At 44.2% G+C, this 14,646-nt stretch overlaps 1 protein-coding gene across 4 annotated transcripts in view; it reads right to left on the bottom strand.

The window, feature by feature from the left end:
* Positions 1–14,646, bottom strand: part of OBSCN (obscurin, cytoskeletal calmodulin and titin-interacting RhoGEF) — a 270,890-nt gene that overhangs the window by 111,926 nt on the left and 144,318 nt on the right. For all 4 annotated transcript variants that reach the window (XR_012644111.1, XM_074985301.1, XM_074985298.1 and 1 more), the window contains exons 42-51: positions 14,346–14,612; positions 12,311–12,577; positions 10,462–10,725; positions 9,449–9,715; positions 6,666–6,929; positions 5,530–5,793; positions 3,290–3,553; positions 2,317–2,580; positions 1,227–1,490; positions 604–867 (exon numbers count right to left, since the gene is read on the bottom strand). Coding sequence is in view for 3 of the 4 variants with exons in the window: in XM_074985301.1 (XP_074841402.1) it covers positions 604–867; positions 1,227–1,490; positions 2,317–2,580; positions 3,290–3,553; positions 5,530–5,793; positions 6,666–6,929; positions 9,449–9,715; positions 10,462–10,725; positions 12,311–12,577; positions 14,346–14,612 (2,649 nt within the window). In the remaining variant the exon portion in view is untranslated. The remainder of the gene's footprint in view (positions 1–603; positions 868–1,226; positions 1,491–2,316; positions 2,581–3,289; positions 3,554–5,529; positions 5,794–6,665; positions 6,930–9,448; positions 9,716–10,461; positions 10,726–12,310; positions 12,578–14,345; positions 14,613–14,646) is intronic.

Genomic DNA, 14,646 nt, shown 5'->3' with positions numbered 1-14,646 from the left:
TGATCACTCAGAGGCCAGTGTACTACATGTTTTCAGACAACTTATATGCTGAAATAATGAAAGCAACTAGACTGCACAACATTAATCACATGTTTCTAGTTTTCAATCGAGGTGCCAGGAAAGCCTGTAAATATGACCAGACAGAATTGGGTTCTCACTTACCTCCTCAGAAATTGTTCTTCAAAACAAAAAAAAAATCCCTATGTGTGACACAAACAATGTCTATAGGAACAACCCCTAGTGCAAATTTACATCAAAGCTGCCTCATGCACATAGAGTGTTAATTAGGGAAGGAGAATGGGGAACGAATGCTGCCCGGAAAAGAAGGAGTCAGAATAAAGGGAAAATCCATGCTTCAGGGAAGGAAAGAGTCAGATAAAGCACAGTGGGACAGTCGAGGATTTTTGTGGAAATAGCCTCCATTGCTTCAGAGCCAAGGAACATTATTCCACACAAAAGGAGTTGCAGTGACTGAGGTGGACGGTCATGCAATGGATAAGGAAATGAGAACCTGGAGCAAGGATTTATTGCCAAACTTGGTTTTAAGGAGGAAGCTGAATAAAACAGAATAATCACAGGTTGCATTATGAGCTGACTTTTTACCATTTACTGTTAAGGTAGCGGTGGTCTGCTGGTCTCCACACACACACATGTAATCGCCCATATCCTTCAAACTGAGATTGCATATCACCAGTTCTGCAACGGCCCCTTCGAGTCTCATCTGGTATTTCTCACTGGCTTTGAGCACCTGGTGCCCTTTCTTCCACTCCACCGGAGCAGCCTTGGTCAACTCACAGTACAGAGTGGCACTCCCACCTTCTGTAGCTTCCTTATTCCTCAGTTCTTCTTTGAAAAGCACAGGGAGAGCTGAGGGCACAATAGAGCAGGTGATAACATTTATAGACGAATGACAAGTGGCTGGGGCCAGCTGATGAAATGGAGGTGGGGGAACATGGGAAAATATGTAACAGGAAAGAGCATGAGCAAAATGGAAAGGCGCTTCCTTCACTTTCTCCTTGTCAAGGGATGGGCTGGCACCACCCAGGAATTTTGACCCAAAGTCTGATCCCTTAGGAGGAAATGAGTAGCAGATAGGATGAAAGAAGCAACAATGAAATGGTAAGTTAATATCAAGTTGGTTATACGATTCCAGAGACTGCCAGGGTAGAGTTTCAGGAATGATTTTAGAAAACTAGCTATTGAATATTGATGGGTTTTTTTTTTACCATGTACTGTTAAAGCGGCTGTTGTCTTCTGCTCCCCAGAGACACAGGTGTAATCTCCAGCATCCTCCAGCCCTACATCATGAATCACCAGTTCTGCAGTGGTGCCCTGCTGCCTCATTTTGTACTTGGCACTTGCTTTGAGCATGTCTTGCCCCCTTTGCCATTCCACAGCAGCAGTTTTGGTTAGTTCACAGCGCAGCGTGACTGATCCGCCTTCTGTAACTTCCTCATTCTTTAGCTCTCCCTTGAACAGCACAGGCAGGGCTGGAGGACAGGAGGTAAACAGACAAGGCATTAAAACCAAAAGGGCTGTTGGGTTAAGTGGCTGGTCCCATGAGCTAAGGCTGTAGCCTTCCACCTCTCATAACGTAGGGTCAAATCTGACTCGTTCGGGGATTTCGCTCCAGCCAGACAGAACGTGGTCAATATCGTTATGTCCTGGAAAATAAAGTCCATTTGACTGTCACTGCACAGCAGGAGCACAACTCGCAGCTTGGGTTGAGGCGGATTATGAAAAGTGTGTGCAGAAGCATGAACAACATGTGCCCTGCTCCAGCTCTGCATTCAATCCAGCCAGTCTCCGACTTGGGCGAACATTACAACTGACATATGATTGTTCATCTACCATCTAAGTCAGGCCCGCTGACAGGGTGAAGGGAGGAAGGGGCAGATGCTCTGGGGCCCAGTGGTTCAAAAGGGCCTGGAGCTCTTGTAGCTTGTGCCCTGGATCCTTTAAATTACCACCAGAGCCCCAAGCAGTGCACTCTGGGCAGTACAATGGTGGGGAGAGGCACAGCATGTTCTGGGTAGCGCTGAGGGCTGGCTGCCTCTAGCCCCGCCCCTGCCCCCTGAGGCCCCGCCCCTTCCAAGAGCACAGACCCAGGGCCCTCACACCTTGCCCAGGAGCCTGGCAAATTCTGTTGGCCCCTGTGATCTAAGTACTAGAGAAACATGAAGCTCTCCGTCTTCAGCTGCACACAAATTAATAAAAGCCTAAGAGAGTTAGCTGAATCTTCTTTCCAACAACAACGAGTTTCAGGGGAACAAAGAGCAGAGCAGTAGAGTGCTCATCTTGGAGCATATTATTTACCATTTACTACCAACGTAGCTGTCGTCTCGCGATCACCACACGTGCATGTGTAATCTCCTGCATCCTGCAGAGCTAGATCATGGATCTCCAGCTCAGCCGTGACACCATCCTGTCTGAGGCTGTATTTGTCACTCGCCTGGAGTACCTTGTGTCCTTTCTTCCACCCCACCGAAGCAGGCTTGCTCAGCTCACAGCGCAGAGTAGCTGTTTTGCCTTCCGTGGCTTCCAGATTCTTCAGTTCTTTTTTGAAAAGTGCAGGCAGAGCTGAGGACCACAGAATGGATGCACAAAACATTAAAGACTGTAAGGCTGGGGTCAGCAACCTTTCCAAGGCAGTGCTAAATTTGACCTTCTGACCTCTATGTACAGTCCAAGTCCCGATGATACTTTTTAAAGTCATTAATAGTCCTACTTACAACAGCTTCATTCATAAATAAATAAAGATGAAGAGCTTTATTGCTTACGTGGTGGTTGGTAGCATGAGCTGTTCTTTTGTTAATCCACAGGTAGCATGGCTTTGAGCAAGGCCATGGATGCATGGGGGGCAGGGAGAGACGGGGCTGAGCTCAGCCTCTCATGTCGATGAAAATTGGCTCACCTGCCACTCTTGGCATGCATGCCAGGTATTGCTGACCCCTGCTGTACGGGCTGGCTAGCTGGTGGGATTGGAGGGAATGCGACTGAAATTACATTGTAAAGAGGAAACAAGAAAAGCAGCCTGAACAAAGGAAGCTGAGCGCTCATTAGTTGCAATCAGCTTTCTTTCCTCACAACAGTATGGTTGAGGACAACTAATGCACCCAATGGAACTTGAAGGAATTTTACACAAGCAATGAAAACAGAGAAAACACACCAAAATTATAAACACATATAAGCTATTGGCTACGAAATAAAAAATAAACCCAAACACAGACACGTGCAGAATAAATTGCAAATGGGGTGGCGGGTCGTTGGATTTGGATTCTTGTTTTACCGTGCACTGTCAGGCCAGCAGTTGTCTTCTGGTCTCCACACATGCAGGTATAATCTCCAGCATCCTTCAATTCCAGGTCATGGATAACCAGCTTAACCACAGGGCCCTCCTGTCTCATTTTGTATTTGTCACTTGCTTTGAGCAAACTGTCCCCTTTCATCCACTCCACTGGCGCAGGCTTGGTCAGCGCACAGCGCAGGGTGGCGGTTCCACCTTCTCTAGCCTCCTCGCTCTGCAGTTCTTCTCTGATGAAAGCAGGCAGAGCTGAAGGATGTGAAAAAGAGCATTAAAGTGGAGCTCTGACCTACGACGCAGGAGAATAGGTGAAAGGAGTGGGTGTAGAAAACGGCACAGTTTGTAAAAAGGGGATACTGCCCACAATGGCATGAAAAAACTGAACTGGACCATGTCATATTACAGAAGAACATAAGCAGGCCTGAGGGCCAGGATGGAAGTTTCTATTCCAGCAGTACAACCAAGTTCCCATCCCTATCTTTCAGCCTCAAACCCAGCAGATATAAATGCCAGATGGCCATATCAGCCCTGAGACTTTCAGTGAAGGTGGGAACCCAGGGAACCAGTAACTAAGTGGCATCGAGTCAGTGCATGCGCACCTGATAAACAGCTAAGGGATAAAATCATTGAGAGGTTCTGCGCCTGGTTAGTCTCACCAGGGACTTCAGCCCCAGGGGTGCCCTGGATTCCCCCATCTGGAGCCATGTTCACTGTGGCCCTGGTGTGAGGCAACAGGGATGGGACTTCCCGTGGCAGAATGGGACATAAGCATTGCAAATACCTTTCACTCCTTTAGTACATTGTTCTGTAATGCTTTTGCAGTGAAGTGGTAAGCGTAACAAAGCACATTATCCCTAACTGGCTGTGTGTTGAAGTGAATCAATAATCTTGTTTGCCCACAGCGCTGTGAGCTGAAAGACTGAGTGAGCTCAATCAACCAATTGGGCTGCAATTTGGGAGACTTAGGCCTGGGAGGAAAGCCCTAATTAGCTATGTGGGAGTAGGCAGAGCTTATAGAAAGATGGGAACTAGGAAGGGGAGGGGCCAGTCACTGCCTGAGAGACAGAACATGAGTCGGGGGCATGGCTGCAGAGACAGGGAGCCCAAAATTACTCTCTGGGAAGGACAGAATGGAGAGGGTGGCAAACCCAGAGCTGTGGGGAGGGCAATGAGGTAAGGAAGAGGCTTGGGGAAAGGCAGACAGGGACTTGCGCCTTGGCTGTTACTTAGAGGGTCCCTGAGCCAAAGCCCAGAGCAGAGGGCAGACCTGTTCTCCTGCCTGTCGCCAAGGGAATGGCACACGAAGTGACAAGAAGGGCTGCCTCAGATGGCTGGTGAGCAGGGACTCAGGTGCACATCCCCAGAAGTGGAAACTGCACAGTCAGCTGGCCAACATCTGAGCCACAAAGCTGAGGTTCCTGGAGTGACAGAGGGACTGCAGAGAGAGAAACAGCGTAACTCCTGGAAGGGGTGTGGGACAGCACAGAGCTGATTCCTAGAATGGCCAGCAAGGGGACCACTTGCAGTTAGCAGAGGGCCCATCACATGGCCTGATCCCACACCTCTTCTGTACGGAGCAGTAACTGGTTCCTTCTGTCAGCATGGATATTGTACTACGGAGTTGGGGTACTGGGGGAGAGAGGCTGAACAAAAGACAAACTAATCACTGTGGCTACATCTACGCAGCAATGTTATTTTGAAATAATCCATTCCAGACTAGTTGGTCTGAAATAGATTACTTGTAAACAACACAGCTACACACAAGAATGCATTTCAAAATAGCACCCAACTCTTTTGAAATAGCATGTCTGGATGCATAGGGCCTATCTGGAAACAGTGCCATTGGATGCCATTATGGCTTATTTTGAAATAATGCTATTCTGTGTCTCAAGAGGACCTAATTCGAAATAGCTATTTTGAAATGGCCGTTATTCCTCCTGCAACAATGTTTACGAAATTCAAAATAATGTGCCCACTATTTCAAGTTTATTTCAAAATAGCGTATGCCTAGTGTAGATGCTGGCAAAGTTCTTTTGAAATAACATCTATTATTTTGGAACAACTTTGCTGTGGGGCCATACCCTATGACTTCTATATGCAATAAATGACAAAATACAGAAAGGACATATTAGACAAGGACAGATACTTGAGTCCACCAGATGAACCTGAAAATTCAGAACGTTGTCAGAGAAAATTATTAACTTCAAGATGATGCTTGTTATTACCATGTACTGCCAGGGCAGCCGTGCTCTGCCGATCTCCACACACACATGTATAATCACCAGCATCACTGACATCTAGAGTGTGAATCTCCAACTCTGCGGTTGTATCCTTCTGCCTCATTTTGTATTTGTCACTTGGTTTGAGCACCTTGTGTCCCTTCTTCCACTCCACTGGGGCAGCCTTGGTCAGCTCGCAGTGCAGAGTGACTGCTCCACCTTCTGTGGCTTCTTCATTTCTTAAATGCTCTTTGAAAAGTGCAGGTAGGGCTGAGGAACAAAGAGTGAGGAAATATTTTCACCAGCTCCAGTTACAACTAATTAATTAAAACGAGTTTGATGGTCCCAAACTTTTGTTCACATCTAAATATTCATCCACTTGTCATGGAGTTGATCACTCAATAAGAGGTTCAAGACTGGAAGAACAAATGTTTTGCTGGTCAGGATGATCACAGAATGAGGAGAGTCTTGACAGGCAAGAATAGAGGCTTCAGGAGATCTGAATTAACTCCTGGTTCTCGTACAGCATGTCTTTGTGACCTTGGACAAGTGCCCCCTCTATAAAATGGGCATGATACCACTGATACCACCTGACAGGGAGACTGTGGATAAACCAGATTAACGGCTCAGATACTGCAAGGATGAGAGCCAAACAGGCAAACACATATGTAGAATGCATTGTTAGAATAGTCAAAAAGATTGCACAGAACCAGCTCTTAATTGTACTCTTACTACCCAAAGCCCTTAAAGTTGGCAGACAAATGTTAACACATTACCGCCTAAGACCTCACTTCTCATTAAAGAAATATAAAAATTTCAGCCACAGCCTTCTCTCTTGGCTCAGTCTGAAACAAGCAATACACAAACATTGTGAGTGAGTGAAATCCCTCCAGCAGAAGTATAATGTAAGCCCATGGAAACATGCACAAACGAGAGGGATATAGAAAAACAGAGAGGGTGTTAAGAGCAATTCCGAGTAGAGTTTTAGGGAGTTAGATGGAGATCAAGAAAAAGGAAGGAAGAATGTATTACAGAAGAGTCTATTAAGGTGATCTCAGAATGGAACATGGTGGATGTCAGGACTGAGTTTTTCAGATGGGACGGCAGAAAAATCACACACTGAAAATTTGCATTTTTTTTACCATGTATGGTCAAAGCTGCAGTTGTCTTCTGATCTCCACACACACAGGTATAATCACCAGAATCCTTGACTTCTACATCATGGATCACTAGCTCCGCAATGGCACCTTCCTGCCTTATTGTATATTTATCACTTGGTTTGAGCACCTTGTGCTTCTTTTTCCACTCCACGGAAGCAACCTTGGTCAGCTGGCAGCGCAGAGTGGCTATCCCCCCTTCCGTGGCTTCCTCATTTTTCATTTCTTCTTTGAAACGTGCAGGCAGAGCTGAGAAGTTCAAAATGAACAGAGCACATGAACCTTCACAGAACAGCAGCAATGTGGCACAGACATTGGCGATACCAACCCAGCTGGTTAACAAATTGTGATCTGGGACAAGTGGTCTTCAAAGCCTTCCCAGAATTAATTGTACTGAGGACCACATAGTGGTGGCTTCAGGGGGTTGGAAAACACCATATCTTAAGGCAGATTTTTCTTTTATAAAGTGCCCCACAGACTGAACTAGCTAAAGCAGGGGTGGTCAACCTGAGCATGAGAAGGAGCCAGAATTTACCAATGTACATTGCCAAAGAGCCACAAACATGTCAGCAGCCCCTATCAGCTCCCATCCACTGCCAATCAGCACTTCCCTCTCCCTCCCTGAGCCTCCTCCCCACTGTGATCAGCTGTTTCACAGAATGCAGGTGGTCCTAGGGAGTGAGGGAGGAATGAGGATGTGGCAGGCTCAGAGGAGAGGGCGGAAGGGGCCGAACTTGGGGAATTACAGAATCATAGAACTGGAGGGAACCTCAAGATGTCATTAGCGGCGTCTACACGTGCACGCTACTTCGAAGTAGCGGCACCAACTTCGAAATAGCGCCCGTCACGGCTACACGTGTTGGGCACTATTTTGAAGTTAACTTCGACGTTAGGCGGCGAGACGTCGAAGTCGCTAACCCCATGAGGGGATGGGAATAGTGCCCTACTTCGACATTCAACGTCGAAGTAGGGAACGTGTAGACGATCCGCGTCCCGCAACATCAAAATAGCGGGGTCCGCCATGGTGGCCATCAGCTGAGGGGTTGAGAGACGCTCTCTCTCCAGCCCCTACGGGGCTCTATGGTCATCGTGTGCAGCAGCCCTTAGCCCAGGGCTTCTGGCTGCTGCTGCTGCAGCTGGGGATCCATGCTGCATGCACAGGGTCTGCAACTAGTTGTCAGCTCTATGTATCTTGTGCTGTTTAGTGCAGGTGTGTCTGGGAGGGGCCCTTTAAGGGAGCGGCTTGCTGTTGAGTCCGCCCTGTGACCCTGTCTGCAGCTGTTCCTGGCACCCTTATTTCAATGTGTGCTACTTTGGCGTGTAGACGTTCCCTCGCAGCGCCTATTTCGATGTGGTGCTGCCCAACGTTGACGTTGAACATCGACGTTGCCAGCCCTGGAGGACGTGTAGATGCTATTCATCGAAATAGCTTACGTCGATGTCGCTACATCGAAATAAACTATTTCGATGTAGCGTGCACGTGTAGACGTAGCCATTGAGTCCAGTCCCCTGCATTCATCGCAAGACCAAGCATCATCTGGAGAACCATCCTCAGCTTTCACTTCCCCTGCAGGGTGGGGAACCTCCTTTTTACCTCTGTGTGGAGTGCATAGAAGAAATGATTCCTAAGCAGTCTGAAATTTCTAGGAGCTATTGTAATATAAATGCTGGATAAAATAATAGGATCACAAATGAAAGAGTATTTGGCTGATGCCTCATTTCTCATTTAGATGTGTCCTTGCAATATACCTAGTTCAACATAGCATGGCTGTCAGTACTTCCCCAAGGAAATTCTTCTTCTTTTGTATGGCTTGGGTAGGTAGCAGTGATTACAAATCTATGACAAGATTTGATAGCCAGAGCATCACCATAGCAGTGAGCTAGTGAATGACCCTCAGGCCCCTGGCAACAGAACAAAGGGACACTTGGATATGATGCACTCCATTGTTTTTACCTGGTGACCACGGTCACCTATGGATGTTTGCCTCATTTTCCATGGAGAGTTTTAAAGAGCAAGAGAAGAACTCCAAGTGGTGCTCTGTTACATGTTGGTGGTTTTCATTCTTTGTGCAAATTCACTAACATACCAGTGTTATCTCTTGAGATTGAAGGACAATGACCAGGGTTCTCCTGGGGTCAGCTAGATTTGTCCCAGGGCAGCATGAAGTGAAGGAGACTTTTAGATGACTTACACTCCACACAGAGTACACGGGTTTAAGTCAGGTAAGTCACCAATGTTATCTACTGGCCACTGGAGGTCACATTACCAACCTCCTCATGAAAGTAGCAACATTCCTATTTCCTCCCAAGAAAATTTAATACACTGCTCAAAATTAACAAAAATGTGTCTCCTTTCATGTTGTTGGCTTTGATCATCATACCCCTCGTTCTTGCAATGTAACATCTTAACATTTATTGTGATAACAGTCATGTTACCATTGTAACACCTATATATCCAACACAAAATTCAGAAGGGTTTGTGGTTGAAATAGAAGTGTATTTCCCAAGTCTCTCTTCCTGGAAATTTCTGCAATGAGTGCATGGCTAGTATCCGGTCCAACCAAAGCAAATGGTCTATTTTCGCTAACATTTGGTAAATTCATCAGCAATATTTAAGAAAATTACAACATGTGGATTTCAACTTTTCAGTTATACAGACTAAATTATTGCAGGCTGAAAATAGGGCTGTAATCCAGTTGATGATACTATTATGTTTTACAGAACAGAGAGCAGAAAATGATGCACTTAATTTGAGATACATTATTTACCATTCACTGTTAAGGCAGCTGTAGTTTTTTGGTCTCCATACATGCATGTATAATCTCCAGCATCTGTCAGATCTAAATCCTGGATCACCAGCTCAGCAATGGCGCCTTCCTGTGTAATCTGAAACTTGTTGCTTGGTTTGAGCACTTCGAGCCCCTTCTTCCATTCCACCGGAGCAGCAGCCTTGGTCAGCTCACAGTGTAGAATGGCTACTTCCCCTTCCATGGCTTCCAAATTCTTCAGTTCTTTTTTAAAATGTGGAGGAAGGACTGAAGAGCATGGGATGAATAGAGAGTGTGTTTAAATGCAGTGAATATTTGCAGCTGGATGGCTAAAATGGATCAGTGTGTTATTCTGTAGCCTCTAGTCATTTAGGTTACAACATATAGACCCTAAGAACCAAATTAAAATGATTTCAGGGACGTCATTTGAGTCCCTGGTTGACGTTTTTCCAGTGCACATTATTCAGCACTTTACAACCCAACTGGTAGTCTGTTCTTTGAGACAGTGGAGATCGGTGTTAGAATAGCTGTGATGTAGCAAGTTAGGACAGAGGCATTGTCTGACATATATAGCAAAGTTCATCCTGAACTTTCAAGAAGGCATGCCTAGTGCTGTTATTAGGTTTGTCCTTAAAACATATCCAATGTTCCACTTAAAATCATATGTCACTGGCTTTCTCACTCAGCCTCTCTCAAACTGCCCTTCAAAATAAATGAAATATCTGTCACATAATTAAAGAAATGAATTAAGGGGAAAACTCACATATGCCTGTAATTCTAACAGGGATTAATTATTTACCACCAAATTCTATTAAGATGACAAAAAGGAGCAGAAAAATCTCCAGAATGTTATCTCAAATCCAAATTATGGAATTTAAGTAAATAAAATTCCTTGTGGCTGTTATTAATACAGTAGCAACATAAAATGGCAGATGATGTCAAGATTGGTTTGTGATTTCAGTCACAAGCATCCAATACACTGTAGAAAATCCCATTATTATTTTTTGCTTTACCGTGCACTGTCAAGGATGCAGTGGTCTTCTGGTCTCCACACATGCAAGTGTAATCTCCAGCATCCTGTTCATCCAGATCATGGATCAACAGCTCAACAGTGGCATCCTTCTGTCTCATCTTATATTTGTCACTAGCTGTGAGCACCGTTTGAGCCTTCATCCACTCCACTGGAGCTCCTTTGGTCAGCTCACAGCGGAAGGTAGCTGTCCCACTTTCTGTGGCTTCCTCGTTTTTGAGTTCTTTTTTGAACAGCGCAGGCAGAGCTGCAGGATGCAATATGGATAGAGAGTGCATCAAAACCCATTCCTGCACACATTAGCCTGCCGTCCTTTTACACTACCAGAGCTTGGTTTTATGTAGCGTTCTAGGAGCAGTGTCATAGGGTTGCCAACTCTCCAGGACTAGCCTTAAATCTCCCAGAATCTGCATCAATCTCCCCGTGACTATGGAAAGCAATCCTGGAGAGTTTAATAGTATACTTTTAGAAAATGACATTATGTCATGATGGGGAAAAAAAAATCTCAGGGCATCGTTTTAGTCAGAGATTGCAATGCAAGTGTGTCAGTCCCAGGATATTAGAGAGATAAGGTGGTGAGATAATATCTTTTATTGGACCAACTTCTGTTGTTGAGAGAGACAAACTTTCGAGCTTACACAGACTCCCTCTCACCCTCAGAAGTTGGTCCAAGAAAAATATTACCCCAACCACCTTGTCTCTTTAAGTCTCGATTTAGCAGACTAACAATACACGTGACATTAAAACATAACTTCCAGTACAAAATAACCCTCATTGCAGTATCAAAGATACCTTTCTTGAGAAGTAGTCAAACAATCACGAAGATGGCTTTTGATATGCCTATAAAGCCCTTGGTCCAAAAGAGAAGAATGCACTTGGGTTGGGAGAAGGAAAGGGGAAATTAATGAAGGGAAGAGGCAGAAGTGCTTCCACCATTAAGTTATGCTTTCAAAAGCATCTGAAGTTTGAAACTTTTCTAAACCCAAAAGGGCCTCAGGACCCATTGACTGGCACTATAAATTAACATGGCCGACTATGGAATTAAGACTGTTTTGTGTCACTCATCCCAGCAAAACTAACAATAAAATTACCATTGGCCCCCATCGGATTTAATGTGGCAACAAACAGATCTTTGGAAAAGTGTAATTAGCTCAGGCTTTTGTCACTCCAACAAATGCTGGGAACTTGAAAGTCTGAGTTCTCCAAAAAGTCCATGACCTAATGAAAGCCAAAATTTTCAAATATCAGGCCACTTCTATTTAGGAGCTTAAGTAATGTTTTTAGGGGCCTAGAAAAAGCTAGCACGACTACACTACAGCAGAAGGTCGAACTACGGCATGCCATTGAAGCTACATTAATTACATAGCTGGAGTTGACATTCCTTAATCTGGTCTTCCACACCATCTTCACTAAGGGAGGCTGTTAGGAGCATTAGCTCTCATTGACTTCCTTACTTCTAACAAGGGGCAGTACCGGCACCAATGTGGGCACCAATGTGGACACCTGTCAGTTTGATTTAGCATGTCCCTACCAGAAGATTGACCGTGCAGGTTGATCTTCCCTGTAGTGAAGACATATCTTAAGTACTAAAGAGCTGCAGAATGGATCTAGAAAAGGAAATTGCCTATGCCCCCTTCTAGTTCACAATAAGGAAGACTATTTTAACATGAAATGGAAAGGTGAGATGAGATGGGATGAAACATAGACAGGCACTATAAAAAGAATAAAAGGTGAGATGAAAGCGAACACTTAAAAACAAGACGGGAAGGGAATTTCCAAAGGGAGTGAAGGTCTCTGGAATATTCCTCTTGTAAGGTGGGATAATTGTTTACCATGGACTGTCAAGACAGCAGAGGTCTTCTGGTCTCCACACACACAGGTATAATCATCTGTATCTTCTACATCCAGGTCACGGATCAACAGCTCCACAATGGGACCTTCCTGTCTCATTCTATACTTGTCACTGGGTTTGAGCATTCTTTGGCCCTTTTTCCACTCCACTACGACAGGGACTTTAGTCAGTTCACAGTGCAGAGTGGCTGTTCCACCTTCTGTAGCTTCTCTATTCTTCAATCCTTCTTTGAAAAATGCAGGCAGGACTGAGGGACAGCAATAAGGACAGATGGATTTAAAAAACTGGAAAAGTCAAAATTAAATATTCCCCTTATTTTTCAGCCATTTTCTATAAAGGTACCAGAATTGGAGCATCAGTTGTCATTAGATCAGCTTCACTGCTTCCAAGTAATCAATATGAGAAAAAAATAGTTAACCAAATAAACTCCCTTCCCAGAAATGCACTCATTTGTAGAATGGAACAGACGTCTCACACATAAATGAATATGTCATTACAAGTCATTACAGAAGGAAATGGACCAGAAAATCAGTAAAGATGGCCAGAAAACCAATTTTTCCCATGAAATTTCAAATGAAAAAGAATGTTCATTTAAAACTTTTCAAACAAAACATGTTGCTTTTCCCATGAAAATTTTCAAACCAAATCAATATGTTTGTTTCAAACTGAGATACGTAAACAAAATGAAACGGCATTTTCCGTCAAAACAGAAAGTCTCATTTTGAGATTTCAATTTGAAAAAAATATATATTCTGAAATATCCTACAGGAAACAACAAAAGAAATCATCTGATTTGGCATCTTCTCACATAAAAATAAATATTTGTTTCAGAAAAACTATATTTGTACTGGTAAAACTTTCCCCGTGAAAAGTGTTGACCAGATCTGTCTCAAGATTTTCCGGAGTAGCTAATTTCAAAATAGCTAATCTACACACAAAATGCATTTCAAAATAGCCCTCAGCTATTTTGAAATACCGCGTCCACACACAATGGAGCCTATTTCGAAACAGAGCCATTGAACATGATATGGCTTATTTTGAAATAGGCTCTATTCCCCAACTACACAGTCCCTCTTTTGAGATAGCTATTTTGAAATAGGCAGTATTCCTCATAAAAAGAGGTTTCTCCATTTCAAAACAAGCAGTTGCATTATGTAGATGCTAGCAAAGTTATTTCAAAATAGCGACCACTATTTCAAAATAACTTTACTGTGTAGACATACATCTGTGAGAGCATGGGAACACCATAGCAATGTCCTTTACACACAGGGCAGTATGTCATTACCTTTCTGGCTCAAAGCTGGAGCTTGGGCAAAGAATCAATGTTTCTTAAGAATAGAATGGGAGGTAGTGATGGAGTTTTTCAGTTTGTTGTAGAGCCTAAATATTAGTCAGGCAATAGGCCTTACTAGTCTAACAGCTGATTGGGAGAATGAAAATAACTCCAGTGAAGAAACTTCCAGTGAAGAAACAATGGACTGGAAACTAAAAAGCAGCAGCTGTTCTGACTATGTAGGGTCCCATTCTTATGAGTTGCTCTGGATAGGTCTAAACTATCCTGGAAGACGGACCTGCTAGCGTTGATCTTCCGAGGTTCAATTTTGTGTGTCTAGTAAGACACGCAAAATTGACTTCTCTGGGGTCGCAGTCCACTCCTATATTCCTCATGAGATGCGAGGTGTAAGGGAGGTCAATGGGACAAACTCTCCAGTTGAACTTCCCCTGTATACATGGTCAAGTCAGCCAAGCACTGGTACATCAATTTTAGCTACTCAGTTGCCATAGCTAAAATTGCACATCTGTGGTCAACTTTCTTAGTCGAGGGGAGACATAGCCTTAGATTCTTATCCATTGGTTTTGTGTCTTTATGAGAGCGTGATCCAAATCTGATGACCTTTGGTGAGCTTTTGGATCAGGGTCTTAGTGAAGGATGGAAAAGTTCTCTCGGTTACTCCAGGAAAGGAATGAATTTATCCAAAACAATGCAAGGAATAAACTAATTTTTCTTTGTTTACCATTTACAGTTAAAGAAGCCATGGTCTGTTGATCTCCACACACACAGGCATAATTTCCAGCATCTGTCATGCTGAGGTCTTGGATTATCAACTCAGCAGCACAACCTTCCCGTCTCATTTTATATTTGTCGCTTGGTTTCAGGGTCTTATGTCCCTTCTTCCACTCCACAGTCAGAGCAGCCTTGTTTAGCTCGCAGCACAGAGTGGCATTTTCGCCTTCCATTGCTTCTTGGTTCTTCAGTTCCTTGGTGAATCGGGTAGGCAGAGCTGCAGAATGAATGCAACATGGACAGAAGGAGAT

The sequence above is a fragment of the Carettochelys insculpta genome, chromosome 2 (genome assembly GCF_033958435.1).
Source record: "Carettochelys insculpta isolate YL-2023 chromosome 2, ASM3395843v1, whole genome shotgun sequence".
NCBI classification, from domain to species: Eukaryota; Metazoa; Chordata; order Testudines; family Carettochelyidae; genus Carettochelys; species Carettochelys insculpta.
The sequence above is the reverse complement of the archived record's forward strand: the minus strand, read 5'-3'. Positions and strand labels throughout refer to the sequence as shown.